Source organism: Pristis pectinata, chromosome 14, assembly GCF_009764475.1.
Source record: "Pristis pectinata isolate sPriPec2 chromosome 14, sPriPec2.1.pri, whole genome shotgun sequence".
Classification (NCBI taxonomy): Eukaryota; Metazoa; Chordata; class Chondrichthyes; order Rhinopristiformes; family Pristidae; genus Pristis; species Pristis pectinata.
Window position 1 is genome coordinate 8,730,848 of NC_067418.1, and position 27,307 is coordinate 8,758,154.

A 27,307-nucleotide genomic window follows, 5' to 3' on the forward strand; every position below is an offset into this window, starting at 1 on the left:
AAAGATAGTGTTGCCTGTGGCACTGGATAACCAAGAGGAAAGAGAACTGAAAACCTGCTGAGATGGCCTTACATCTCCAATGTAACTACTTCAGCATAACTTTAGAGCGCTTGACTATTTCAGCCAATATTTTTCTGAATTGAATTTTTGACTGTAATGATAACTGATATTCACCCACTACATTGAAAACTAGGAGTATTGGTAGACGTGGAAGAGGTGGGTTGGAAAAAGCCATCCTTGGTTTTAGATGTTAAGTGTTGGCATGCACAGTGATCGATGATTCTGATTTTCAGAATTTCAGTAGCAAATTTCAAAGCACAGACTTTAGTACAGGATGCATTAAACTAATGATGAATTATATTTGTTACGGACTCAGTGAAAGTCCCTTTAAGATAGAGAGTGTGTGTGTATGTGTGTGTGGGGCGTGCTTACGTCAATAGAAGATAAAGGACGTAATGACGTTGTTGAAGAAGTAAGAAGAAGAAGGAGAGAGAGAGAAGGGAGAGAGAAAACAAGCAGGCTGGTGTCTCTCTCCCTTCTCTCCTTCTTCTTCTTCTTACTTCTTCAACAACGTCATTACGTCCTTTATCTTCTATTGACGTAAGCACGCCCCACACACACATACACACACACTCTCTATCTTAAAGGGACTTTCACTGAGTCCGTAACATATTCCATAGATAGATAAATTATTACTACAGAATACCTAAGATTTGTTGACAGTGAAAAATATTTTTTTAAAATGCTGGATTAACACAAAAAGGAATTTTTCTTTAGCATATTTAAGGTTCAATGGCCTCTTAAAAAAAATTGGTACTGCCAGCTCTGAGCTACCAATTAATTCCATTTCTCTTCTCGTTCCCCAGAACCCTATTTTTTTTAAAGTATATAATCAAGAAATTTTAAGCAGTTGCTATTGAATGCTTTCACCAACTAATGATTATTTTAAAAAAAATACAACACAGGCTGTGGGCTTCTGACAACTGACATGGTGGTGAGTCAGAATGCCATTGTTCTTTCCACCATGCATGGTCTGGCAAAGCAGCAGGCCTGTGGAGCTCCTGAAATTACTGTAAGTTAACTTGTTATTTTCTATACTTAATAAAACGTTCATTTGCTTTCTAACAATACCCGGCTCTGCCTGCTGTTTAAAGACATATAAACATGGGAGAGAGTCTCAGTGTCTTTGCAATAAAGCAAGAGTCTGAATTTAAATGCATTTTATGTCTTTATTACAAATTGTGTTCAGGCTCTCAAATTACAAAAGGAAACAGGTTGCCATAAATAATGGTAAAATGAGACTTGGCAGGAAACCACATGACATAACAGGACTGTGGTGTTAATAGTTCTGTGGGATATTAAAATACCTTCCCTTGTATTTGCACCATCCAGTTTTCTTTAAAAAATGAAACAGACAAGTAAAACAAAATCACAAAGATTCACAAGTTGCATTGTAATAGCAGACTTGCATGGAACTAGATTGCAGTTGAAATGTTTGTACTGGCTGTGTGTGGGTGCAGTGTCTGGTGTTCAATACCAAAGTTTTTTATTCTGCCCAAACGAAAGCCTCTTCAAAAATGCAACCTTTTGCACAGAAGAAGCCAGGTTTTTCTGTCCAGATGAGCTATCTTACTCGAATGAGGCACAACAGTGAAAGCACAGTCTCATTTCCACAGGCAAGTGAAGACACAGCTCATTTCTCGACAGCTTAAGAATGACATTCAGTTCCTTCAAGACATGAAACAGCTGCTGGTGGATGTTTATCGGACTCGTTTCTGCTGGCGAGCTCTGTAGATGTCATGCACGGGAGGTGCCACTGCTCCCTTTTCCTCCTCTTCATCGGAATCTTCATTTGCTGCCCTCTTTAAGGGCTTTTTCATCACTGCATCATTCTCTATAGGTCCATTTCCTTCAGCAACTGTTTCTGGTTGACCTCCAGTGATCAGTTCAACAGCTTGTTCAACAGCTTTTAAAAAAAATTAAAAGGCACAGTTTAATAAACCCATCCTTCTTATGGGGGAGCTGCCAGAAGAAGCGGTTGAGGCAGGTACAATAACAACTTTAAAATGACACTTGGACAGGTACATGGATTGGGAAGGTTTGGAGGGATATGGGTCAAATGGGACTAGTTTAGATGGGAATCTTGGTCGTCATGGCCCAGTTGGGCTGAAGGGCCTGTTTCCGTGCTGTATGGCTCCAAAGTTTCGAGTCACAAGCAACCCGGTTTAATCCCAGAAATCTGCTCGCTCTTAATGCAGCAGAAGAGAGGAGAATGAACGACTGGTAATATAAATTTCTTCTGTAGCAGGAGAAATTAACTGAAGGAACTACCTGGGACCACATAACATTACAATAAAAACCATGAAAGATGAAGGTTTTTAGAACAAATGTAATCAGTTTATTTTGCAATAATCAGCAGAGTTTAGAGATATGAACTTAAAGTTCTACTTGTGTTTGAATCAGACAATGGGGATTGTTCAATTTGAGAAAGTAGTAAGGGTTCCTTCACTGTACTTTTCCAGAGTATGCTTAAAGAGAACACAAACTTAAGCAGACTTTAAAATAAATGCAACAACTTGAGTTCCTGATAGCAAACAGCATTTAAAAACAAAAAAAACACAGGAATCATTCCATATCCAAAATGTCATCTATCATAATATTTCTAAAAGATGAATTGCAAAGGCTTTGGACTCACAGTTTAACCTGCGTACCTGAACAAAATCAATTCATTTTAAACATTTGCACAAGAATAGCAAAGATAATTTTCGAAGAAAGTGTTGATATCTGAGCTAATATCAATTTAGTGGTTTGAGTGTGTTTACCGTGTGCCCATTCTGAACATTACCAGAGTAGCATGAAGGAGCAGCAAAGAAGAGCACTTACTGTCTGGTAACTGGCAGCGTCGCAAAACTTCAATTAGTTCATCAACTTGAACAAATGGCCCCTGTGGGAAGCAAGTTTCCAAATACAATCACTGTGGAACAAATACTGAAGAACTGTTCAGTACAGTGGAAAGAGAGTTTTCCCAGTCACCATATTCTTCAAGTTCTGCCTCATTTCTTTGCATCAGTGTCCAACACAACACATGAACATATACAGAATGGGTTAAAATTTAATTAACAAGTTGGAACTGGTAACACAAGGGGAAGGAGATATGTGCTTCAAGTGCTGGCTTCCCATACTATGGAGTGCAGAGGAGTTCCATTCAGAGCCTGTAGTCACTGACAGGACCCTTACTTCAGTAAATCTGCCCAGATTATAATCAGAATACATGAAGCACAGGCCAGACATAAAACACTTATTTAAAACAGGAACTTAAGGGGACCACAAGTTGCAAAAAGAGAGAGAGATAGATATCTTTATTAGTCACATGTACATCTAAACACACAGTGAAATGCATCTTTTGTGTAGAGTGTCCTGTGGGCAGCCCGCAAGTGTCACCACACTTCCAGCGCCAACATAACATGCCCAAACTTCCTAACCCATACGTCTTTGGAATGTGGGAGGAAACTGAAGTACCCGGAGGAAACCCACGCAGACACACAGGGAGAACGTACAAACTTCTTACAGACAGTGGCCGGAATTGAACCCAGGTCGCTGGCACTGTAATAGCGTTACGCTAACTGCTACACTACTGTGCCTGCCCGGTAGGGAGGATTTGATTCGATGTTACCCGCCTGTATTGCTACTGTTGTTTCACATCGACAACCTTTCATCAGAACTGGGAAAAGTTAAAAAAGCAAGCATGGTTTCAGAGACGGGGTGGATAGGGTGGAGATCAAGAGAGACTGAATGACAGAGTGCTGGCGTCAGCTGAGAGAGAAAGAAGGTTAATTGCAGCTCATCAGTCTGAGGTGGAAATAGATGATGATAAATGACAGATATAGAAACGTGTCCCACAAGAAGTGTGTGTCCTAAATCCTGATCAGAGAACCATAGAACAGTACAGCACAATACAGGCCCTTTGGCCCACAATGTTGTGCCGACCTCGAAACCTCGCCTAAGACTATCTAACCCCTTCCTCCCACATATCCCTCTATTTTAAATTCCTCCATATGCATATCTAACAATCTCTTGAATCTGACCAATGTACCTGCCTCCACCACCGCCCCAGGCAGCGCATTCCATGCCCCAACCATACTCTGTGTAAAAAAACCTCCCTCTGATATCTCCCTTGAACTTCCCACCCATTACTTTAAAGCCATGCCCTCTTGTATTGAGCATTGGTGCCCTGGGAAAGAGGTGCTGGCTGTCTATCTATTCCTCTTAATATTTTGTACACCTCTATCATGTCTCCTCTCATCCTCCTTCTCTCCAAAGAGTAAAGCCCTAGCTCCCTTAGTCTCTCCTCATAACGCATACTCTCTAAACCAGGCAGCATCCTGGCAAATCTCCTCTACACCCTTTCCAACGCTTCCACATCCTTCCTATAATGAGGCGACCAGAACTGGACACAGTGCTCTAAGTGTGGTCTAACCAGAGTTTTGTAGAGCTGCATCATTACCTCGCGGCTCTTAAACTCGATCCCACGACTTATGAATGCTGATCACAGCCATAAATGCAAGGACTTTTAACAGGCTCTTAGATAGGCACATGAATGTGCAGAGAATGGATATGGACATCGTGTATGCAGAAGGGATTAGTTGGGTGTTTAATTACTAGTTTATTTACTTCGGCACAACATCATGGGCCGAAGGGCCTGTTCCTGTGCTGCACTGTTCTATGAATATGTCTATGACTTGGTTCACTTACTGTTGGCCCAGATACATTAGCTGCAACAACCCTTCAGTCCGCCGTGACACTCATTCCCTTTCTCCCCAGTCCTTCCCTTTGCCACAGCTTTGAAACGCCAACATCCTGGTGAACGGTCGTTGACCTGAAGCATCAACTCAATTTCCGACTCCAGAGATGCTGCCTGACTTGCTGAGTATTTCCAACATTTTCTGTTTTTACTTCAGACTTGCATCGTATGCAGTTTTTACTTTTCAGTTACAGCAGTGCACATCAACAAGTATTTCATCGGTCCATGAAGACACTATGTGGACGCAAGAGTTTAAATGGAAATGGCCCTAAGGGGTAGGACAGGTTTAGAAATGTTCAAATTGCAGCAGAGCCACAACCTAACAGGAAAGCAGAGAGCTGGGTGAACAATAACCAAGTCCTTAAGGGGCTCTGGTGATGTTACTCAGAGACAAGGTTGGACCAGACCTCTCCAATTCCCATTAAAGTTCAAGAAAAAGGTGAGTGTACAATGGCTACCTGGACCACTATTGCCCAAAGTCAAAATGGTCAAGGTCAAAATAAACCTGAATTGGGATCTACTGAAAACAATCACTGGTGTACTCACCTGGAAACACGTTGGTGGTGGTAACAATTTCATAAGCAGGACAGAAGCTGGGGGTACAGGGAACACTCCCCCTGGGACAGGATGGAGACCAGGTGCTGTACAACGACAAACAGCATCCAAGCATTAACTACAGTAAAGGTAATTAATCAGTGCAGCATCCAAACATCAGCCTGCTATTGGTTTGGTCAATATTCTCGATATTGAAGTCAGCAACTGAAAAGCAACGTCAAGCCACTTACGTGCCAGGTGTCGGGGTTGGAAAGGAATCATCTGGTTTGTGTCAGGTTTGGGATACTCCGGCTTTCGGTCTATCTCGTCCTTCATTATGGTTACGGTGGAGGGCGTCACTATGGGGTCTGGGATAATGGCCGTCAGCTTGGTTCGAGAGACATCCTGTAAGCACGACAACACCAACAGAATGCTGTAATAATTGTCTGCTGTTCTCAGGTAATTACAGCTCAGTGGTTTTACACCAAACAGTATTTGACATCAAGTCCAGCACAGTTAACAGGCGACTCCGCTCACCTCGACTGCTGTTTATACCACACAAGAGTCGTCCCATCAATTGCCACATCTCAGCCTTTCAACATCTCTTCCTGGTCTATTTGTTCTCATGTATTTGTCCACCTGCCTTCACAACCTTTTAGTTTATTTGCCTCAATGACTTCCTGTGGTACTAAGTTGCACATTCTAACCTCTCTTCTAAAGAAAGGAATTCCTCTGTACTTTTCACCTTAATTTTGGTTTAGTAACTTTCTAGTATTCACGATCCCTAGTTTTGGAAACTCTTTCCAATTTGACTCAGTCTAATCCATTCACCATTATAAACTACAACAGGCCAGAATCTAGAAACAAACACGATAAAAGAAAAGACAACATGAGTATCAAACAGGAAAATACTTCTGGACAAATCTTCTTGAGTTTTTTTTGAAGAAGTTACACAGAGATGTGACAATGCTCGTGCATTAGATGTATTTATCTAGATTTCCAGAAGAGTTTTGGAAAGGGTTTTGACCCCATAACAACCCAATAATTAAGGTCAGAGAACGTGGGAACAGGGAATGGATCTTCAGCTGGTTGCAGGACTGAAAGCAGAAAGTGGGAGTAAAGGGTGAATGCCGTTCACGGTGGGAGAAGGTGGGGAGTGATGTTCTACAAGGATCAGTAATTTCTTCAATCAGTCTGGAATTAAAGACATCATCTGTGGTGACAATTAGCCCACTGGATTGTTGTAAAAACCCCCTGGGTTTGAGGGAAGGAAATCTGCTCGACCTATCTGGACTGGCCTATGTGTGACTCCAGACTCACTAATACAGTCAGCACTAAACTGGTACAGCCTATCTTGCACTTCAGTCCATGAGCAATGAGGGGTGAATGGTAAATGTGGATCCAGCCAGTGACATCCACTGAAGAAACGAGTGGCAGTGGGCTGACTTCTCAAACTCCTTGTTGCATGATGGTAAAACCAAGAGGCTTGTTGACTACCAATCACATCACTGAGGAACCAGAGTCACAGACTGGGTGAGAACCGCAGATTTCCTTCCCTAGAGGACAGTAGTTGTCCTGAAAGATATTGAATTTTTTCTCTGTTGACGAATGATCAATCATGTTGATCCTCGGAGCTTGGAGTGGTCATTCGTGGCCATTAGCTGGTGTTACATGATGGGCAAGGCCCAATTTTCCATCAGACTTGGACTTGCTCTAAAGGACAAATGACTCCTATCTTCAAGTGTCTGCAGTGGTCCAAGTTTCCTCCAGATTAGTTCCTCTGTGGACTGACTAAAATTTATTTTAAGTGAAGCAACACTCAACCAAATATGAATAAAAATTGAATCAGATGTCCCTTAGAGTGGGGCCAGCGAGCAACGTTTTGAAGAGAAAAGCTCAGTTGTAGGAGCAGTACATGTGATGTCAAGGTGAAAGAAAACCATTAAGGTGACCACACTGGACATGCAATGGATTATTATGCAGCTCAGTTTTCCAAAATTCGTCCAAATTACAAAGTATAATTCAATGTGCTGGAAACAAGTACTGCTACAGTGGGGTAGAGCAGGAGTGATGGATCAGATGTACATTCCTTGCCCATCAATTTGGTGTGTCTGTAATTATCATACTCCATCAGCTCACCAAGGCTTTTTTAACAGAACGTTCCACACCCATTACCGCAGGTGCATGGGATTGCCCAATTTAACTCACACACCACCTTAACCATCTTAACTCTCGGAAAAACGTTACTATTCCTTCTTTGTTACCGGAGAAAACTCCCGGATTGACCAACACCTCAAAAGCACGGTGGGATTAACCTCATCAATGCAGCCAGTCGAAAAAGGAAACTCACCACTAACATCTCCGGGATAATTCAAGAGCAGATAATTAAGGAGCTAATTAATTGAATGCCAGCTTTGTCAGTGCTGCCCACATCCCAAAGGAGCATGACAATGGAAGGTACATACCTTATATCCAAGAGCTTTAAGCTCACTGTTTGAACAGGGGAACAGGTCCATGAACTTGTACCTGTCCACCAGTAACGCCGTTTCCTTTCCTTCATATTCTTCCTTAAAAGCAGCAAACCTCCTCTTTTCCACTTTCAGAATACTGGCCAGGTCGCCGATGTTACTTTCAAAAGCCAGAAATCGTGCCCAGATCTCTCTGTAATGTTGACAAGCAGAAAGAGGGAAAAACTAGAATTAGGGTGGGATATAACCAGACTATGTGGGCTTTCTGCTTACTCCTTACAGACACTTGATGCTTTTTAGCTGAAGTATGTTGGAAACAAACACTGCAAAGTAGTTCATAAGATGATTATCAAAGACTTCAGCAAAGCCTCTGGCAGAATTCATGTTGGCAATGGAATCCAGCAATCATCATGCATGGTAGGCACGGTAGTGTAGCGGTTAGCGTAATGCTTTACAGACATGCTATGTTGGCGCTGGAAGTGTGGCGACACTTGCGGGCTGCCCCCAGAACACTCTACGCAAAAGATGCATTTCACTGCGTGTTTCGATGTACATGTGACTAATAAAGAGATCTTAAATCAAACTGCTTTACCAGAGGCGGGTGCAATTACAATGCTTAAAAGACAGGTACATTGATAGGAAAGTTTAGAGGGATATGGGCCAAATGCAGGCAAATGGGACTAGCTCAGGTGGACATCTCGGTCGGCATGGACGAGTTGGGCCGATGGGTCTGTTTCTGTGCTGTATAAATCTATGACCTCCAAATCTTCAATTCTACTGTCCAAACACAAATGTCAGTGTACATAATCTGAACCAACCGTCACATGAAACATATGGACAAAACTTACAGAATGCCATAGCACGGGAGATGTCCACTGACGGTGAAAGAGCCATCCAGTTAATCCCAGTCCCTCTTACTTTCCCCATCAGCTGCCACAGTATTTCTGACTCCCCCTGCATGTTACAGTGCCACCCGATTCATGCAGAGCAGTACATACCACAACTCCCTGTAAAAAAATAATTAAAATTCTGATCTGCCAGCTTCTGCCCGAGGAAGCAGCTCCTCCCAGGCACTTTCTCAAAATAATGAAACAATTAAAAAACGTGGGTACCTTTCCCCCACCCTCTGGTGGCCCAGTGTCAGGATAGAACAAGACACATGTGGACAGAACATTTGCTGACACCTAATACTGACACTTCACACATTAGGTTAACACTCAGTGGTTGAAATACTTGTTCTGATTTTCTCCAGGAAAATTTGAAAGGGGTGAGAATTATGAGAAGGATGAGAATTCTCTGTAACTGTAACACTTTATTCTGCATTCTGTTATTGTTTTCCCTTGTACTACCTCGATGTACTGATGTGATGAAATGATCTGTATGGATGGTATGCAAGACAAGCTTTTCACTGTGCCTCGGTACATGTGACAATAATAAACTAATTTACCAATTACCACAAGGCTAGAGGAGGAATGACAGTGAACAGGCTGCAGATCAATTAGTTCCACATCCAGACACTGAACGGGATCCTTACATAAATTCATTCGGTGTGGAATTATGATATCATTAAAGGTGATGACTCTGTCCAGAGAGCTATAGGTGCAAGGTCATTAAGTACATTCAAGACCGAGAGAGATTTCTGGACTATAGTTATAAGAATTGAGCAGGAAAGGAAAGCTGAAGATCAGATCAACCAGGACGTTACTGAACGCTGAAGCAGCTCGTCCTTCTCCTAGTCCTTGTGCTCTTAGAAATGCAATGTTCTTTAAGGAAATAAAATCTTAAAAGATTTTTTTTTGATATTTATGTCTTAATTCCTGTGCAAGTCCTCATCTTCAGTTTGCATTCTGTAAAATGATTTAATTGCTATTTACATTTCCCACTTTGTTGCCTGAACCTGCTTCATTTTGGTTCTCTTGCTGGGCTCTGCAGATCCCCTGAGAACACGTTGGGAATGGGGAAGTCTTTGTTCTCGTGCCGTCCGTTCACTGCCGACGGTGAGATCGGGTGTGATGTTGAGAAAGACCACAAACACTCCCAGAAGGATGGAGTACAACAAATGAATACTCTAATAAAGTCAAGAAGATTGCTACGGATTAACCAAAATAATTTAAAATGTGTGGCGTCCCACTCCCTCAGAAGAACATTTAAAAATGTCCTCTGCTTTCGCAAAAATTAAGAAATGTTTCTATCCTGATACTTACATTTCTTCCTAAATCTATGCCAATCCTCCAGGTTTTAGGCTATAATTCTTTATAATTAATTAAAAGCTTTTTGCTATCTGTGAGAATTTCTAATAAAACTCACAACGATTGCTCTACATATGCTGAACACAATTTTGAAGTATTTTAAAACATTTAATTTTTGACAGATGATTTAAAGTTTAAGGACGGGAAGTATTACCCAGATTTCTCAGGTGGCAAGGATCCAGATGTCAGGACACGTTCAAACAAAACCCTGGTGTTGTTGTCCTCTGAAATGCAAAGAAAATGCAGTTAAGCAGCTTGCTGTGCTGGAACAGTGCTGAGACCTGTACTTACTTTGTACCTGGATAAACACTAGAATCTGCAAGGCTGTGGACCAAGACCTAAGAAGTAGGACTAGATCACAGAGATCTTTCTCAGGTGGCACCAGTACAACCCATCGTTTGGGCTTAATCTTTGTTGGAAACCTCCACAGTGTTGGGCACACACTTGACGGACAGGATGGCTGCATTCTGTGCGGTGAATATCCAGGATCTGACAACATTTCAACCCATCTTCTCTCCCTCAGTATGTGTGCCTTTTATATACACAAAACATTCAGAAAAACAACCCAACCCAACCCACCCCCCCACCAACGCCCCCCCCCCACGCTAATACACTAAATACATGTAGAATAAGTCCTGGAGGTTTGGAAAGTCCACAGAATTCAGATGGACAGACCCACACTCAATGGTTCAAGAACAGCTTCTTCCCCTCCGCCATCAGATTTCTGAATGGTCTATGAACCCATGAACACTAACTCGTTTTTTTGGCACTATTTAGTTTTGTAATTTATAGTAATTTTATGCCTTTGCACTGTACTGCTGCTAAACAACAAATTTCATGTCATACAAGTCAGTGATAATAAACCTGATTCCGATTCTGAGTACAGACACACGAGACTGCAGATGCCAGAAACCTGGAGCAACACAGACAAAATGCTGGAGGAACTCAGCGGGTCAGGCAGCATCTATGGAGGGATGCCCCCGCACCCTTTTACTCTGGCTTCTGCCCCCTTTCTTTCCAGTCCCGACGAAGGGTCTCGGCCCGAAACATCGACTGTTCATTTCCCTCCACGGATGCCGTCTGATCCGCTGAGTTCCTCCAGCACTTTGTGTGTGTTGCTCTGAGTGTAGGTAAATACTTTGCAAAGATGTAGGGTTGGGGTTGGATTGCTCTCGGAAAGAGCTGGCACAGGTTCAATAGGCTGAATTGATTCCTTCGACGCCCTATCGTTCTATACTGACCGCGTGTCCCACACAATCTCAATGCCACTTCCTTTGTAGAGTTTCCTCCCTATCACATTACTAAATTGTAGTTACGCTCTGTTGATACATTTCCTTTTCCAGAATACTGTGCGCATTTATCTCCTCTTTGAAACTGTGTATCATTCAGAGTGTGACAGTGAAGAAAAGCAGCCACTGCTTACATGGTGGGCAGCAGTCAGCCTCTACAGCTAATTACAGATTCAAGGGTCAAACCAGTTGCACTGGTAACATGCATGAAAGAAGTGAGGGTGTGGCTGCTGTCAGCATGAACAACCTGTCAGTAACGCCCAAAACAAACGTCTGCTGCTGATTTTTGATACGGTATCTCTGATTTCTTGCAGCTTGTCTCCGAGTCAGCCCTGCAGCTCAATAAGTTCTCACACTTAATTGAATTAATCCGAAGCTCTGCAAGTCCACCGACGCTGGAGACAGATTGGAACAAATAGTTCCATTTCGCGCGCCCGAGCTGGGTTTGTGTACTGCTAAGATGACCAGAGCCACAACTAACCTCTCACCATTCACATACATCCCAAGCCACCCTAAGCTCTGTCCTGTAGAACATAGAACACTACAGCACAGTACAGGCCCTTTGGCCCACAATGTTGTGCCGACATTTTATCCTGCTCTAAGATCTATCTAACCCTTCCCTCCCACATAGCCCCCCCATTCCTCTATCATTCATGTCCTGTTGGGAACAGCAGCTTTGTAGGTTTGAGGAGGAAATGGCAGGATTCTGAACCAAACATGAAGAAAGGGAGAAAGGACGCCTGTCATACTCTGACAGTGAATTACAGGATATGTGCAACTAACGTACATAGAGGCAAAATCCCCACTCTCCATATTTCACTCCCTGGCAGAATAGGATTTATGAGACAACGGTGTTTAGTTGTACAAGGCAGGCAGCGTAAGTGTAAGATTAAAGCACATGGGATTGGTGGTAGTGTACTGACATGACTGAGAATCTGTTGGCAGACGGGAACCAGAGCAGAAATGAACAGGTCTTTCTCTGGGTGGTGGGCAGTGACAGTGGGGAGCCACAGGGATCAGTGTTGGGCCCCAGCTGTTCATCAACTGGATCAGTGACCTGGATGAGGGAACTAACTGTAACATTTGCAGATGACTCATTGCTGGAGGGGGTGGGAAATGCAAGCTGTGAGGAGGATGCATGGAGCTAATGTGACTTAGATAAATCAGGTAAGCGGGAAAACTCAAGGCAGGTGCAGTTTAGTGTGGATAAGAAAGGTGTTAAAAACAGAAAGACAGATTACTAGAAGGGTGACAGATTGGGAAATGTCACCTGGGTGTCCTTCTGCATGTCACTGAAAGCAAGTAATTGGGTGCAGCAAGTGAGAAGGTGGTAAATGGGACGTTGGCCTTCACTGCAAGAGGATGAGTACAGGAGTGAAAGTGTTTCACTGCAGCTGTATCTGGCGTGGATAAGAACCCATCTAGAGTTTTGGTCTCCAAGCTCTTGCCATGAGGGAGTGCAGCAAAGCTGTACCTGACTGATTCCTGGGATGGCAGGACTGAAGCTTGAGGAGAGACAGGTTCGGCTGGAGTTTGGAGTTTAGAAGAATGATATGGGTTTCTATGAAATCTCCTTAATACTAACAGGACCAGACAGCCTAGATACAGGGAGGGTGTTGCCAAGGGCTGGGAGTCCAGAACTTGAAGTCACAGCCTCAGGATACAGGGGACATCATTGAGGACTGAGATGTGGTGTTGAACCTGTGGAACTATCCACCACAGAAGGCAGTACAGGCCAACTCAGTAAATATATGCAAGGAGGTGGTAGATATATTTCTTAATGTAAAAGAGAGAGAAAGGAATAAGGGGAGAAGGGGGAAACGGCACTAGAACATAGATCAGTACAGCACAGTACAGGCCCTTCAGCCCACGATATTGTGCCGTCCTATATAAACCTACTCTCTGATCAATCTAACCCTTCCCTCCTACACAATAACCCTCCATTTTTCTTACTTTCATGTGCCTATTCAAGAGTCTTTTAAATGTCCCTATTGTATCAGCCTCTACCACCCCCCCACCCGGCAGTGCGTTTCAGGCACCCACCACTCCCTGTGTTAAGAACCTACCTTTGACATCTCCCCTAAACTTTCCTCCTCTGACCTTAAACAGATGTCTTCTGGTATTGGCTATTGCCGCCCTGGGGAAAAGGTGCTGGCTCTCCACTCTATCTATTCCCCTCATAATCTTATACACCTCTATCAAGTCACCTCTCATCCTGCGTCTCTCCAGAGAAAAGCCCTAGCTCGCTCAACCTTTCCTCATGAGACATGTTCTCTAATCCAGGCAGCATCCTGGTAAATCTCCTCTGCACCCTCTCTAAAGCTTCCACATCCTTCCTATAATGAGGCGACCAGAACTGAGCACTATACTCCAAGTGAGGTCTGACCAGCGTTCTATAGAGCTGCAACATTACCTCGCGGCTCTTGAACTCAATACCCCAACTAATGAAGGCCAACACTCCATATGCCTTCTTAACAACCCTATCGACCTGCGGGGCAACCTTGAGGGATCTATGGACGTGGACCCCAAGATCCCTCTGTTCCTCCACACTGCTGAGGATCTGTGGTGGATGATCAGCCCTGATTGTACAGAATGGTGTGGTAGGCCTGGTGGGCCAAATGGCCAACTTCTCCTCCTATTTTCTATGGTCAATCAGTCAATACGGTGCACAATATCGTGATCACTCTGAACTTGGGCAAAAGCCGGAAACCTGTATCGCCGAAGGATGCAAAGCAACCTCTAAAGAAAGCTCTTGAAAAGAATAATTAAGCCGCTTTAGTTAGCAGCACTAGTGCCAGTGAATGCAGTAAGACCACAAGATATTGTGGTGAATGGAATCAGAGGAAAAAATAAGCTCCAGGCTATGAGACTCTCAGTGGAGAACAATTATCAGTGTCAGCAGATGAACTGGACTCAGAACAGTTGTGTTGGTGGTTAACCTCACTGAGTGGAGTGTGTTGCCCAGGAAAGAAAGGGTTGAGTGGGAAGATGTGACCACTTCACAGATGTTTGCTGCTCTGCAAACCTGCTGCATCACAACTCATCAGTGCACATCGTGAGTGTTGAAGCCACGCAAGAATCCTGCTGCTTCATTATTCCCCACAGCAGTCGGAGCACCAGCCACCAGTAAAAGTAAACACTTGCAACGTACACACCAATGTATTAATTAGTCAAGACAACACAGTGCATGAACAAACCTTCAACAATCTTCAGTCGTCCTACTCTAACTCAGCGAGGAATTGCCAGAAAATTTCCATACAAACGTAGGACAGTTCTGGGTGTTCATTGCAACTGATATTCAAATCCAGGAGTGGCAATGTGCCATTCTGCACAACTCTCAGGTGACTACGATACTCTACTGAACTTCAGCAGAGAATTAGCTTTCCACCTTGTGGAGGTTACATATGAAATGCCAAAAAAGCTGTACAGAAAAGCTTGCAGAACAGCATGTCAGGTATGTAACTGTGAATTCAGTGCTCCAAGCCATGTACTAAGCAGAGTCTGAACCGTGATGATGCGCAATGTTGCTTTATGGCAGTAATTTAGTTACAAAATGGCAACCGCACCCTCGTGAGATAATGCACTCACAATGTGAGACTCGCACTAAGTTTGAGATGGAGTCACAACAGCACCTTGCCAGTGGTATGAGGTCATCACGTTGTCAGCGAGTAGCCACTAACTGTGTTTTAGATATTGCCCACAAAGGAATAGTGAAAATTTAAGTAAAAAGTTATGCTTCCCAGGAATAGATTGGTTGGTTGAACACAAAAACCGACAAGTGTCCAAGTAACTACGATGTCAAACCTACAAGGTCCGATACAAAGGTCAGTCACCAAATAGCATTCGTGTTGACTGTGCACACTGGTGATCACCTGCCATTAGTTGTTGATGACAACAGTACTGTCCCTGTTACAGAGATGTCCACATATTTATCTCCACATTTCCTTACCATCAGGAGGCCGTTCAGCCCAGTCACTGCCAGCTCAATCAGCGATCCCAATCCCCTACTAATTTTTCCCCACAACCTATTCTTTCTGCATTCCCAGCAGCTCCCTCGAGATCCCGTCACTTAGTCTTACACCAGGGGCAACTTAAGGGTGGCCAATTAACCTACCAACCTGTACGTCTTTGGGATGTGAGAGGAAACTCACAGAGTCACGCAGACAGCACCGGAGGTCAGGATTGAACCCTGGACACTTTTTTTTAAAATATAAACATTTATTAACTAAAAGCACTACAAAAGGACAACCAGTGTCAATACACTACAACTAATACAGAAAGAGAAGAAAACAAACTAAGCAGCTACATAACTACAGCAAAATAATGCTAACTAAACGCCCGCTAAATGCACCACGCAACACGTCAGAGAAGAATCGCATTCTCACCGTCCATGACACGTGATCTCGAGGGGCCCACCGAGAGCAGGACTCACCCAGGGTGCCCGCGGAGACCGTGTGCTCCCTCTCCAAGGACACCCGCACGCGGACGTAAGCCTAGAAGACCGGCAGAACCCTGGATACTGGCACAGTGAGGAGGCCACTGCACCACGGCACCACCTAGTGTCAGTTCTTCAGCCACAAAAGCTGCCCCTCAAAAGCCTGATGTCGTCGTGCTGTGTGGTCTTTGGGGAACATTGAGGATGAATAAAAGCGATGAATTCAGGAAGTTTGCAACCTACTGGGGTTGCAGACGTTGCAACATCTCACCAAGGGTCTGCTGGAAGGTCTCAGTGGGTCGAGGAGCTGAGTTTCTCCAGCAGATTGTGTGTTGCTCTAGATTCCAGCATCTGCAGTCTCTTGTGTCTCCAAGGGTTAGGAGGAGATATGCAAATACTAAGACCATAAGACACTGGAGCAGAATTAGGCCATTCAGCCCATCAAATCTACCCCCCTCATTTGATCACGGCTGATTTATTTTCCCCTCTCAACCCCATTCTCCTGCCTTCTCTCCAAAACCTTTGATGCCCTTACTAATCAACAACCTATCAACCTCTGCTTTTATACCCATTGCCATCTGTGGCAATGTCTGTGGCACAGATTCACCACCCTCTGGCTAAAGAAATTCCTCTTCATCTCTATTCTAAAGGGACGTCCTTCTATTCTGAGGCTGTGCCCTCTGGTCCTAGACTCTCCCACTACTGGAAACATCCTCTCCACGTCCACTCTATCCAGGCCTTTCAGTGTTCGGTAGGTTTCAATGAGATCCCCCCCATCCTTCTAAACTCCAGCGGGTACAGACCGAGAGCCATCAAACGCTGCTCATATGTTAACCTCTAAGGAACGTCATCTGCATTCTTCATGCTGAAGGGAGATGACACAAGGGAGAACTGCTCCTTATGAAACTACAGAACAACGCCACATTCAACAACAGGAAAACAAGCAGCTACGCTCGTTTTTGCATAGTCTATGACAGGTGGACAAGGAGAATGTGAACAAATACAGAGAAATACACCAAAATCAGATCTAGCCATTACCATTCTTGCAAACCACATAATCACTTGGACAAGGGCAGGCACGGTAGTGTAGCGGTTAGCGTGATGCTATTACAGTGCCAGCGACCCGGGTTCAATTCCGGCCGCTGTCTGTAAGGAGTTTGTATGTTCTCTCTGTGTCTGCGTGGGTTTCCTCCGGGTGCTCCGGTTTCCTCCCACATTCCAAAGACGCACGGGTTAGGAAGTTGTGGGCATGCTATGTTGGTGCCGGAAGCGTGGCAACATTTGCGGGCTGCCCCCAGAATACTCTATGCAAAAGATGCGTTTCACTGTGTGTTTCGATGTACATGTGACTGATAAAGATATCTCGACATTTAAGAATACACCTCTTACCATTTAAATGAGAAAGGTAGTCAATATACGCCAATATATATTCTGGAATATCGCCGTACTTCTTCAAACCAAGCTCAAATATCTTGAAGGCTACTGCCTTGTCCTGAAAAGGAATGGTCACAGCAGTTAGTTACTGCCTGGCTGATCACACATGTTGAGGTGTGACTCTGGGATCAGAAGTGAGGAGCACACCTTACTGCAGTAGTACTCCATGAGGGCAGCAGACACATAAACGTGATGGCGTGTTCTGGGATCTTCCCGTGCTTTCTTAAATATGGATCGACCGGATTTGATGCCCTCCGCTCTTCGTGCAAATTTCATATATTGGATGTAAACCTTGAATTCAAGTACAAAAGATTAATTGTCAGAAAACCACACACTTCTCAGGTTAACATTACAAGATGGATCCTGGGCAATGAAAATTCCATGCCCACTCCAGGTCTTTACTATTTGAATTAATTTCTGCCAATTAAGGCACTAACAACTGTCCTCAATGTTGCCAGACTAGGAACAGGGGTAGAGGAATCCATACATTTTCCACAACAGAACCCCGTCTGCTAAGCTGTCTGACAATTGAACAGCTCCAGATTCCTGGTTCTATCTGGCTCCTTTTCCCCATGGATACCCAATCCCTCTACATTCAGGCCTTTCAATTCTTCCTTGAAGAGTTCCAACCAGTCTCCTGTCCACCACAACTCTTCACCTGGCTGAACTCGTTCTCACACTGAATGATTTGTGCTTTAACTCTGCACATTTCCTCCAAATTTAAGGTGCAGCTATTGGAACTCGTGTGGGTTCAAGCCACATCAGTCTCTACGTGGGATACGTGAAACAATCTTTGTTTCACTCCTACCTGAGTCCCCTCTCTCACCTTCTTTCCTCCGGTACATTGATGACTGTAATGCTGCCAACACCCTGTTCTCATCCAGAAACCTGGTTCTGATGGAAGATTATAGACTTGAAATGTTAACCCTGTTTCTCTCTCTGCACGAATGCTGCCTGATCTTCTGAATATTTCCAGCATTTCCTGCATTTACTGTGGTCCAGTAAACCTTGTTGGAACTCATGGAGTTACAGGAGTGAGCACTACGTATTCCAGGGCTTCACAGACCACCAGGGTCAGTTGAGGCAGTCAGGAGCACACTTTCTTGTGTCAGAAAGTTGTGGACTCCAACTTCACTCCACAGACTTACAGCACTAAGATTCTGCTGACGTTCTGATGCCGCATTCTGACAGAGCTGCACTATCAGAGGTTCCGTCTAATCTCTTAGAAAATATGTAAAAGCTCCTCTTAAGCAATTCACAAGCAAGAGGTTCTCCCTGGTGTCCTGGGCAATATTAATCTTTCAATCAACATCACAGGAACTGACTGTCTATTGCTGTTTGTGGGAACTTGCTGTGCACAAACCTGCTGCCACTTTCCCTATGTAATTACACTTGCTGTAACGTATTCAAGATGGCCTGAGGTTATAGTGGCATCTAGAGATATCCAGACTGAAACATTCAAGAATTCTACCTGGATCAGGAATCGTTAAACTGCTGAAAATTGCGAAACTGCTGACGTGCTTCTGAAGTCACAGTAAGTGTTAATATATAAATCCATGAGAAAGGTGCAAGGTGAGTGGAGATTTAAACAAGAATATTCAAAGGAAAATAACCAATCCAGTAAGGCAAAGGTATGAACAGAATGTTGGAAGGGCCTTGCACGGTCAGGCAGCATCATTGGGGAGAGAAACACAGTCAATGTTTTGTGTCAAGGACCCTTCATCGGAGCTGGAAGAGCAAGAAAACAAGTGTGTTAAGTTGCAGAGCGGGGGAGGGGTGGAAAGGACAGAGGGAATGCCTGTGATAGGATGCAGACCAAAGTTGTCAAGTTAACAATTATGTTCAAATCTGCCATTTGGACACAGAATGGAAAAAAGAGACATACTGAAACAGAAAGGTACAGCAACATCCATGGGGAGAGGGAAAAAAGGGAGTGGCCACCTGAAATTGTTAACTTCAATGTTAAGTCCCAAGGGCTTCAGTGTACACAGAGGGAAGGCGAGCTGCTATTCTTCAACATTACGTTGGGCATCATTGGAGCAATGTTGGGGGCTAAAGACAGAGGTCAGAGTGGGAGTGGGCCAGAGAATTGAACTGACAGGTGACAGGAAACTCAGGGACACCCTTGCAAACTGAACAAAGGTGTTCTGCCAAATAGTCACCCAATCTGTGGGTACAGAGGAGAGCAAATGCAATAACCTAAATTGGAAGTGTTTCAATTTATTCCTTACTTGCTGGTTTTTGAAGTAACTATTAACTTGACAACTTTTGTCTGCATCCTATCACAGACATTCCCTCTGTTCTTTCCATCTTGCACCTCTCTGCAACTAAAACACATTTGTCTTCTTGTTCAGTTCTGACGAAGAGTCCTTGACCCAAAACATTCACCCTTCCCATTGATGCTACTTGACCTGCTAAGGGCTTCTATAAGCATTTTCTATCTTTATTTTGGATTTCCAGCATTTCTTGTTTCAATAAATAAAAATATAAGCTGGTGAAGTGTTTAATTCAGCTGCCAGAGCCTTTAGTAAAGGTATATTGACCAGATACATTGGACAGGTTCAAGAGCTTGTTGGATAGGCATATGGAGGAGTGTGGGATGGGGGGATATGCGGGAGGAAGGGGTTAGGTAGTGTGAAGGTGGTTTGATGGACGGCACAACATGGTGGGCCAAAGGGCCTGTTTTGTGCTGTATGGTTCTATGGTTCTATCATGGATATGGAATCATGCTGGGTAAGAGAAAACAGATCGGTCATAATCCAAATAAATCGTGAAACAGGCTTGAGGAAATGACTGACTCCTGCTCCTATTTCCTTTCATATTCCTATTCTATCCCTCCAGGAAAAAGTCCATCTGGACTTTGTTTCTCTGCCATCTCCTTGCCACTATCTGTAAGTCAGTGAGCGATGACTAATGATGGATTAAAATACACACAAACACACCTTATTCCTGCCGATGGTGCAAACCAGAGCCACACTTACCAACGTTGGATCGATATCTTCAATAGCCAAGAGACGATTGTATATGCTGTGCACCTTTTCATATTTCATCCGACTCTTTAACAAAAGCAGAAGGTTGCCATTAACTAGTGCAGAATAACAGGGAACAGTACACCACCATTTTATATACCAGAGGATGGCATAATCTCTACTTACTTCTTCGTAATCTGCATATGCAAAGTAAAGCAGCATGTTCTTCTTTAGCAAAGTGCTGATGGCCCTCTCGTAGATATTTGCAGCTTCATCACTGAACAGTTTTGCATTGTTCATGTCCTGCCAAAGAGTAACATTGATGAGAAAGGTTCCTCAAATTAATGTGCACTGACACACCCGGAACTTTTTTACAGCTATGTAAGAGTCAAGAACAAATACCTGGAACCCACCAGGAAAATGCCTGTGTAGGACTTTTGTTGGCATTTTAAAAAATAAACTATGTTTATGGGATTTCATAAACTACTCTGCTTTACCTTAATACCAAAATGACTTGCATTTATATAGAACCTTTGGTGTAGGAAAATTTCTGAGGCTGCTTCCCAGAAACATAACCAAATAAAATTAGACACTAGTTAACATAAAGAGATCCTAAAACAGATGACAATAAGAGGTTTTAACAAGTCTCTTTGAGGAGAGAGACAGTGGAAGGGGTTCCAGAATTCAAGGACGAGGCAGCTGAAAGCGCCCCCACAATGGTGAGGCAAGGTAATGGCAGGGAAAGCCACGAAGCTGAAACGGGAGGAGTTGTAGAGGCTACAGAGAAAGGGTGAATCAGTGGAAGCAAACCCAGTTATAGCACCCATTGTATTGCAGCAACATCACAGAAGCAGGGGTTACAGTACAGGTCCTAAACCATTGAATAAAACAGAACTGCAAAGAGGAAGGCAGGAGAAGTTAGAAAGAAACAGGCATCTAAAGGCTGGGTGCCAACAAAGTGAAATGACTTGGGAGCATTTAAAGAATAAGGCAGAATTGGAAGGAAGATGCTCGGGCGGTGTTGCTAAACACAAACTAACTTTCATAATATTTGCTAAGGAGATTCTCTATCAGTGGTCACAAGCCACCAGTGTTGGTCACACTAAGTAATCAACACATCTGCTTTTAAACAATCCTAGAAACAAATGCAACACAGTGAATATCAAATTAATATTGATAGGTTGCTATGAACTTCCTCAGCAGTCTATCATCATGTTAAGGGCCTTGGAAGTTAATAAGTGATGGCCTCAGGAGCTCAAGATATTTTAACCAGTTCCATAGAACAATTTACAATTATTTCTGCAGGGATTCTCCTGAGGTGAAATCCATTAAAATAGGACTAGTAATTCACTTGTAGTTGGTATGCTTGCAACCCCAGCACAAAGTGTGTTGTATCTCCTTATAAACATTGCTTTCATTATACATTCAAGATGTATTGATAACTAGCCATGCATTACCTACCCCCTTTTCTGCTAGCAGCTTGCTGGATTGCTCCAAGTACTGTGCAGCTTCATACCAGATGTCAGGATGATGCCCCAAGACCAGAAGACATTGCTCATAAGCAAACATAACTACAAGAAGATGGTTACAATTCTTTAGACTCTGTAATATATCTGACAGGAGATGTTAGCTAGCATGCAATCATTTACAAATGTCTGTTACTTCCAGAAAGCCACTTTTAAAAGAATTCTCGCCAGCTCTGAATTATAAAGATATCCAATTTATATAACTCCTTGTAACGCATTTCTAAGAAGTTTCACATCGCTTCATAGACAATTCAATGCTCTCAAAACATAACAAATAACTTACATTTACATAAGGTGTTTAATGGAGTAAAACATCCCAAGGTGCTTCAAGGAAACATTATGACACCAAACCAAAAAAGACATGACCAAATTAAATCTACACTTGGACTGATGACCAAAAGATTGGTCAAAGAGGTAGGTGGAGAGAAAGATAGAGATAGGAAGGTTTAGAGAAGGAATTACAGAGTTTAGTGCAGTGATCATTAAGCATTTAGGCACAGTAAAATCCCTCTGACAGCAATGAACTGAACAAGACATTAATCTCATTCTGGACTGCTTTTGCACGATATGAACACTCCAGCACTGGCTGTTGATTATCCTCACCTCGCTTAGTGATTAGTGTTTGGTCTTCTGTGCGAAGTGGATTACTTTTTTCCCATTGGATATACTTCTTCCACATTTCCACCTGCTGTGCTTCCTGAGGGCTGTTCTGTGGCGGGACCGATGGCGCATTGCGGTCCAGACCTTTCATGACAGTCTCATACTCCTGAAAGGCAAATATGTACCCCATTGCTCCGATGCACAAGAAGAAGGGAGACCCTTGCATTTTAAAGCATTCCTAGTTTGCAGTGACTCAGTAACGCAAAGTAAAGTGAGAACACTTACCTTTGCCACTCGGCGAGCATTCATATAATCCCTGCTCCGATCTTCAATCATTTTCTTGGCCAGGTGGATGTTAATGCTCTGCGGAGAAAGAGAGAAAAACTCTTTACTTTCATCACTCAAACTTCATAACTAAAATTATACTTCAGTGTCACACTGAACTGCCCAACTTTCCAAGCTAACTGCCAAGTTCTACAGTCTCTCTTGTCATTGCTGCAGCAAATCATTATTATGGAGGCTGTGTGCCGCCTATTTTATCCAATTATTCCTTTATTAAAACAATTTTCTTTAGTACAACATACTCCGTGTATTGTTTGAAGTGCTGTGGAGTATTAAAATGAGCTACTTTCTTTATGTCAAATCTCGCCCATTCCAAAACAGGAGCAAATCATTTGGAAAATCTGTTTGCTGCAAAATATTTATGTATTGCTGAGTTAGCATTGGAGGTGGACAGATAGGAACTGGACATTATTTTACCACATGGGGTTGGTACAGCACTTCAAATGGAATAAGGTCACATATTCAGACACTGCAGTAACGGTTTCCCATTACAGTGGCAGCAAATGGGTAAATGAACAAATATTTGTGGACTGTTTAAAGCATTTGTCAACATTGTAATTGACTGCATTATGATGGTAAAATCAAATCAACAATTGGGGAAATGTATGCAAATCTGAAGAGACGTTACTCCCTTTAACAATTTTAACAATGAGCTGATATGTTCGAAGCAGATTACTGTTTATTATTTTAAAGTTGCTGAACCATTTAAAATGGTAGAGGAACTTAATTAAAATATAATAATTCTTTCTTAAGTAACACCAGTCAGAAAGGGGAAAAAATATATAAGCAAAGAAGGCTGTCAAAACTTGCAAAGTGATCTGGCCCAGCTGGGAAAACGGCAGATGGAATTTAATGCAGACAAGTGTGAGGTGATGCACTTTGGGAGGACAAACCAGGGTAAGATTTGCACAGTGAATGGTAGGGCACTGAGGTGTGCGGTAGAACAAAGGGACCTGGGAATACAGATCCATAATTCCTTGAAAGTGGTGTCACAGGTGGATAGGGTTGTAAAGAGAACTTTTGGCATATTGGTCTTCATAAATCAGGGCACTGACTACAGGAGTTGGGATGTTATGTTGAAGTTGTACAAGACATTGGTGAGGCCAAACTTAAGAGTATTGTGTGCAGTTCTGGTCACCTACCTACAGGAAAGATATCAATAAGCTTGAAGGAGTGCAGAGAAAATTTACATGGATGTTGCCGGGACTTGGACTTGAGTTATAGGGAAAGGTTGAATAGGTTAGGATTTTATTCCCTGAAGCGCAGGAGAATGAGGGGAGATCTTACAGAGGTATACAAAATTATGAGGGGTATAGATAGGGTGAATGCATGCAGGCTTTTTCCCCTCAGGTTGGGTGAGACTGGAACTAGAGGTCATAGGTTCAGGATGAAAGGCGAAATATTTAAGGGGGATCTGAGGAGGAACTACACTCAGAGGGTGTTGCGAGTGTGGAACGAGCTGCCAGCGGAAGTGGTGGATGCAGGTTCAATTGTAACATTTAAGAGAAGTTTGGATAGGCACATGGATGGGAGAGGTATGGAGGGCTATGGTCCGGGTGCAAGCAGAAAACCAGGCCGGCATGGACTAGATGGGCCGAAGGGCCTATTTCTGTGCTGTAGTCCACTATGACTCTATATAAAGACATAGGGGAAGAGTAAGAGTCTGTGATAAATAGGTTTGCTCTTTGAAAGAGCCAGCATGACTTGATGGAGCAAACAGACTTCATATTCTACCCTGGCTCAAGTAAGGAAAATTGGCTATAAACCTTAACCTTCTCCCTCTGCAGAGTATTATCTGTGTCTAAAGATTTTACCTCTTCATATTTGTTATAATCTCGCCATAACTGCTCAATATTTATCATAGGATTGACACAGCCTCGCTGATACACCCGACGAACTGCTGTTATCCTTTGGTTCTCTGCATAGGATCCCACAGCTTCCCTGTCAGAAGTCATGTGGAAGCATGTTAGAGTGAGCACAAGTTTTAGATCTTTCTCTCTAAATAAAATAAAATTCAGAATAAATGAACAAGAATAATATTCATTACTTACACTCCTTTCAAAAAGTTAATGTAATCAACCCAAATCTGCAAGAGATTTATTATTAAAATTATTGCAATTCCAGTTCACAATATATTTTAAAAAATCTTTTTAAAAAGTTGCAGAAGTTAAATGAAAAGTATTACTTGGTAAGACATAATCTCCATGCCAATTTTATCCAAGGCAAAATCATAAGCTTGGGCCATCTTCTCTCTGCAATGCAATTGAAGGTGTTACAGAACATTCTTTGACAGCTAGAAATAAAATTATTAAAAAAATAAAATTAAAGCAAAGTTACAACACTTCATCCCTTACTTGTAACTAGGAAGTTTCCCTTTAGTTTCCCGTACATAAGCCAAATAACATTTCCATAGGTCAATATGCAAAACCTTCATAAGACATCGCTGAAACAACTGGAAAAAAAAGCAAAAACTAGTCATAAACATTTTTAAGACATATTTCTTCCTACTCTTCAGATCCTCCATAAATTATTCCATGACTAGGAGGCACAGTTGCTAGGTCTCATTGGACCTCCTCTTGGATGAAGACATCTCTATTTATAGGGTAAACATTGCATTGCCACACTGCTGGCTAGGAGCCCACTCTACTGGAGAACAGACTGGTAAAGAAAGCAGAGGTCTGTGCACTTGATTCATATCCTGTAAAACTCAGAAACAGGATACTTGGCCCAGCCACTTCATTCTAGTGCTGACAGTCTATTCAAGCTTCCTCCCATCCTTCTCTTTGAACTACCAGTTTAACCTTCTAGTCTCTACTCTATCAGATCTAGCATCTCTTTAAAATCAGCAGTGTTGTTCAACTCAACCATTCCTTATGGTTGCAAGTTCCATGGTCTCTATCCATTCCAAGCTTCCCTCTGTGATTTGTTAGTGACTATCTTATGTTCATAGCTTCTAGTTTTGCTCTATAACCAACATCAGAAATGTATGCCGAGTCTAATGCATCATAACCTTCCACAATTTTAGATGATGTAATAGGTCGCTCTTTCCTTCCAAAGGACTTGATTCTCAGTGCTAAATGCAAAACCTTTTGACAGTACCACAGCCTGATTAGTTTAACCTGCTGCCTTTGACTTGCCTTTCTTTACTGGGCAAGAAGTTTGTTATTTGAGCAAAAAAAACAATGCTGGAGGACCTCAGCAGGTCAAGCAGCATCTGTGGAGGCAAAGGGACTATCCTGATGCAGGGTCTTAACTCAAAACATTGACCATCCCTTTGCCTCTGCAGATGCTGCTTGACCCACTGAGTTCCTCCAGCAGCTTGCCTTTTGCTCCAGATTCCAGCATCTGCAGTCTCTTGTGTCTTCACCTTGTTACTTGATACTTCCACCAAATGACTTGGGCTGAGATCAGATGCTATGAATGAAAAATCTTTCATGGATTAACTTCCAACCAATTCCTTTCTACAAAGATCATTTGATGTGCTGTTCTACGAAACCAGCATCACAACACCAAGTTTCTTTTAAAAAAAGGGAACCAAAATTTGTTTCTCTTTACCACAGACAAACTCCAGAACATCATTGATATGCATGGAGACATAGACAAAGACGTACAATGTCATGGAATGTTTTATAGAGAACCAGACTAATTGCTCAAAGAACATTTATCTTACATTAATGCTCATCTTAGTTTTGTGGAGAAAAGCTACCATACATTGGATGATGGAAGCCAGTTATTAATCTATGTAAAAAACAAAGGGATTTGGTTCATGTGTTTAAAAACATGAATTCCAAGATATGGTGTTCACCAAGATGTAAAAACTAAATGATTAAGCTATGTGTTAGCTTTCAGTGACTGACTGATTAACCATAAGGTATATCTGGCTCCTTCCTCTCTAGTGTGATACTGGGATTAAAAATGAAACCTTTTAAGCTTACCTTTTCAACTTTGTCGTAGTTTTTGGCTTTTATCTGTAGAAACAGAAGAGAGATTCACATTAAATTTTCCAAAAGTGAGGAGAAACTGTGTCTTAAAAAGAGCAGTAGTTCCAGTTCTGCAATAGTTACAGGTATCTCACACAGAGAACTCTTTGCAGTTAAATTTTGACATGGAAGATAACATTACAAAAGAAAAAGACATTCAACAGGGATCATCCACGTGACTGATTCAAATTAACATGACAGTGATATTGAGATATTTAGTGTTATTATTCATAAAGATAAGGATGAAAAGTTTGTTTATTCATCAGGATACTTTGTAATGTAAAACAAATAATAACATGTAAAATACGGAGTGTAACAGAGAAAGAGGAAATGTAAAATAAAATGGAATAAAGCAATAACAAAATAAAAGTAAAAGGTGAAATAAAGAGATCGAAAGGAGAAGATCTAAAACTGGTTCAAAATGATTTAACAGTCATTGAATTGTAAGGCATAGAAACAGGCCCTTCGGCCCATTGTGTCTATGCAGACCATCATACATATCTATATTAATCCCACGGCTGCATTAATTCCCTGCATTAATTCCTTCCTCCGTTCCCTGCTCATTCAAATACTGATCCAGATCCTTCTTAAAAGGATGCCTCCACCTCTGGCAGCTCATTCCAGATACCAATAACTGTGAAAAATTTACCCCTCAGATCTGCTTTAAAACTCCTCGCTCT

At 42.6% G+C, this 27,307-nt stretch overlaps 1 protein-coding gene across 2 annotated transcripts in view; it reads right to left on the reverse strand.

Moving 5' to 3' along the window:
• Positions 1-1,096: 1,096 nt before the first annotated feature.
• Positions 1,097-27,307, reverse strand: part of cstf3 (cleavage stimulation factor, 3' pre-RNA, subunit 3) — a 92,586-nt gene continuing 66,375 nt past the window's right edge. Inside the window, exons 4-21 of one of the 2 annotated variants that reach the window (XM_052029306.1) lie at positions 26,583-26,615; positions 25,002-25,099; positions 24,833-24,899; positions 24,699-24,733; positions 24,462-24,588; positions 22,591-22,668; positions 22,309-22,471; positions 21,641-21,750; positions 20,366-20,482; positions 20,192-20,266; positions 17,358-17,501; positions 17,166-17,268; positions 10,207-10,276; positions 7,801-7,996; positions 5,587-5,740; positions 5,348-5,442; positions 2,884-2,944; positions 1,097-1,966 (exon numbers count right to left, since the gene is read on the reverse strand). In XM_052029306.1, coding sequence (XP_051885266.1) covers positions 1,761-1,966; positions 2,884-2,944; positions 5,348-5,442; positions 5,587-5,740; positions 7,801-7,996; positions 10,207-10,276; positions 17,166-17,268; positions 17,358-17,501; positions 20,192-20,266; positions 20,366-20,482; positions 21,641-21,750; positions 22,309-22,471; positions 22,591-22,668; positions 24,462-24,588; positions 24,699-24,733; positions 24,833-24,899; positions 25,002-25,099; positions 26,583-26,615 — 1,932 coding nt within the window. In that variant the 3' untranslated portion in view covers positions 1,097-1,760. The remainder of the gene's footprint in view (positions 1,967-2,883; positions 2,945-5,347; positions 5,443-5,586; positions 5,741-7,800; positions 7,997-10,206; positions 10,277-17,165; positions 17,269-17,357; positions 17,502-20,191; positions 20,267-20,365; positions 20,483-21,640; positions 21,751-22,308; positions 22,472-22,590; positions 22,669-24,461; positions 24,589-24,698; positions 24,734-24,832; positions 24,900-25,001; positions 25,100-26,582; positions 26,616-27,307) is intronic. The other variant, XM_052029307.1, reaches the window with a different exon arrangement.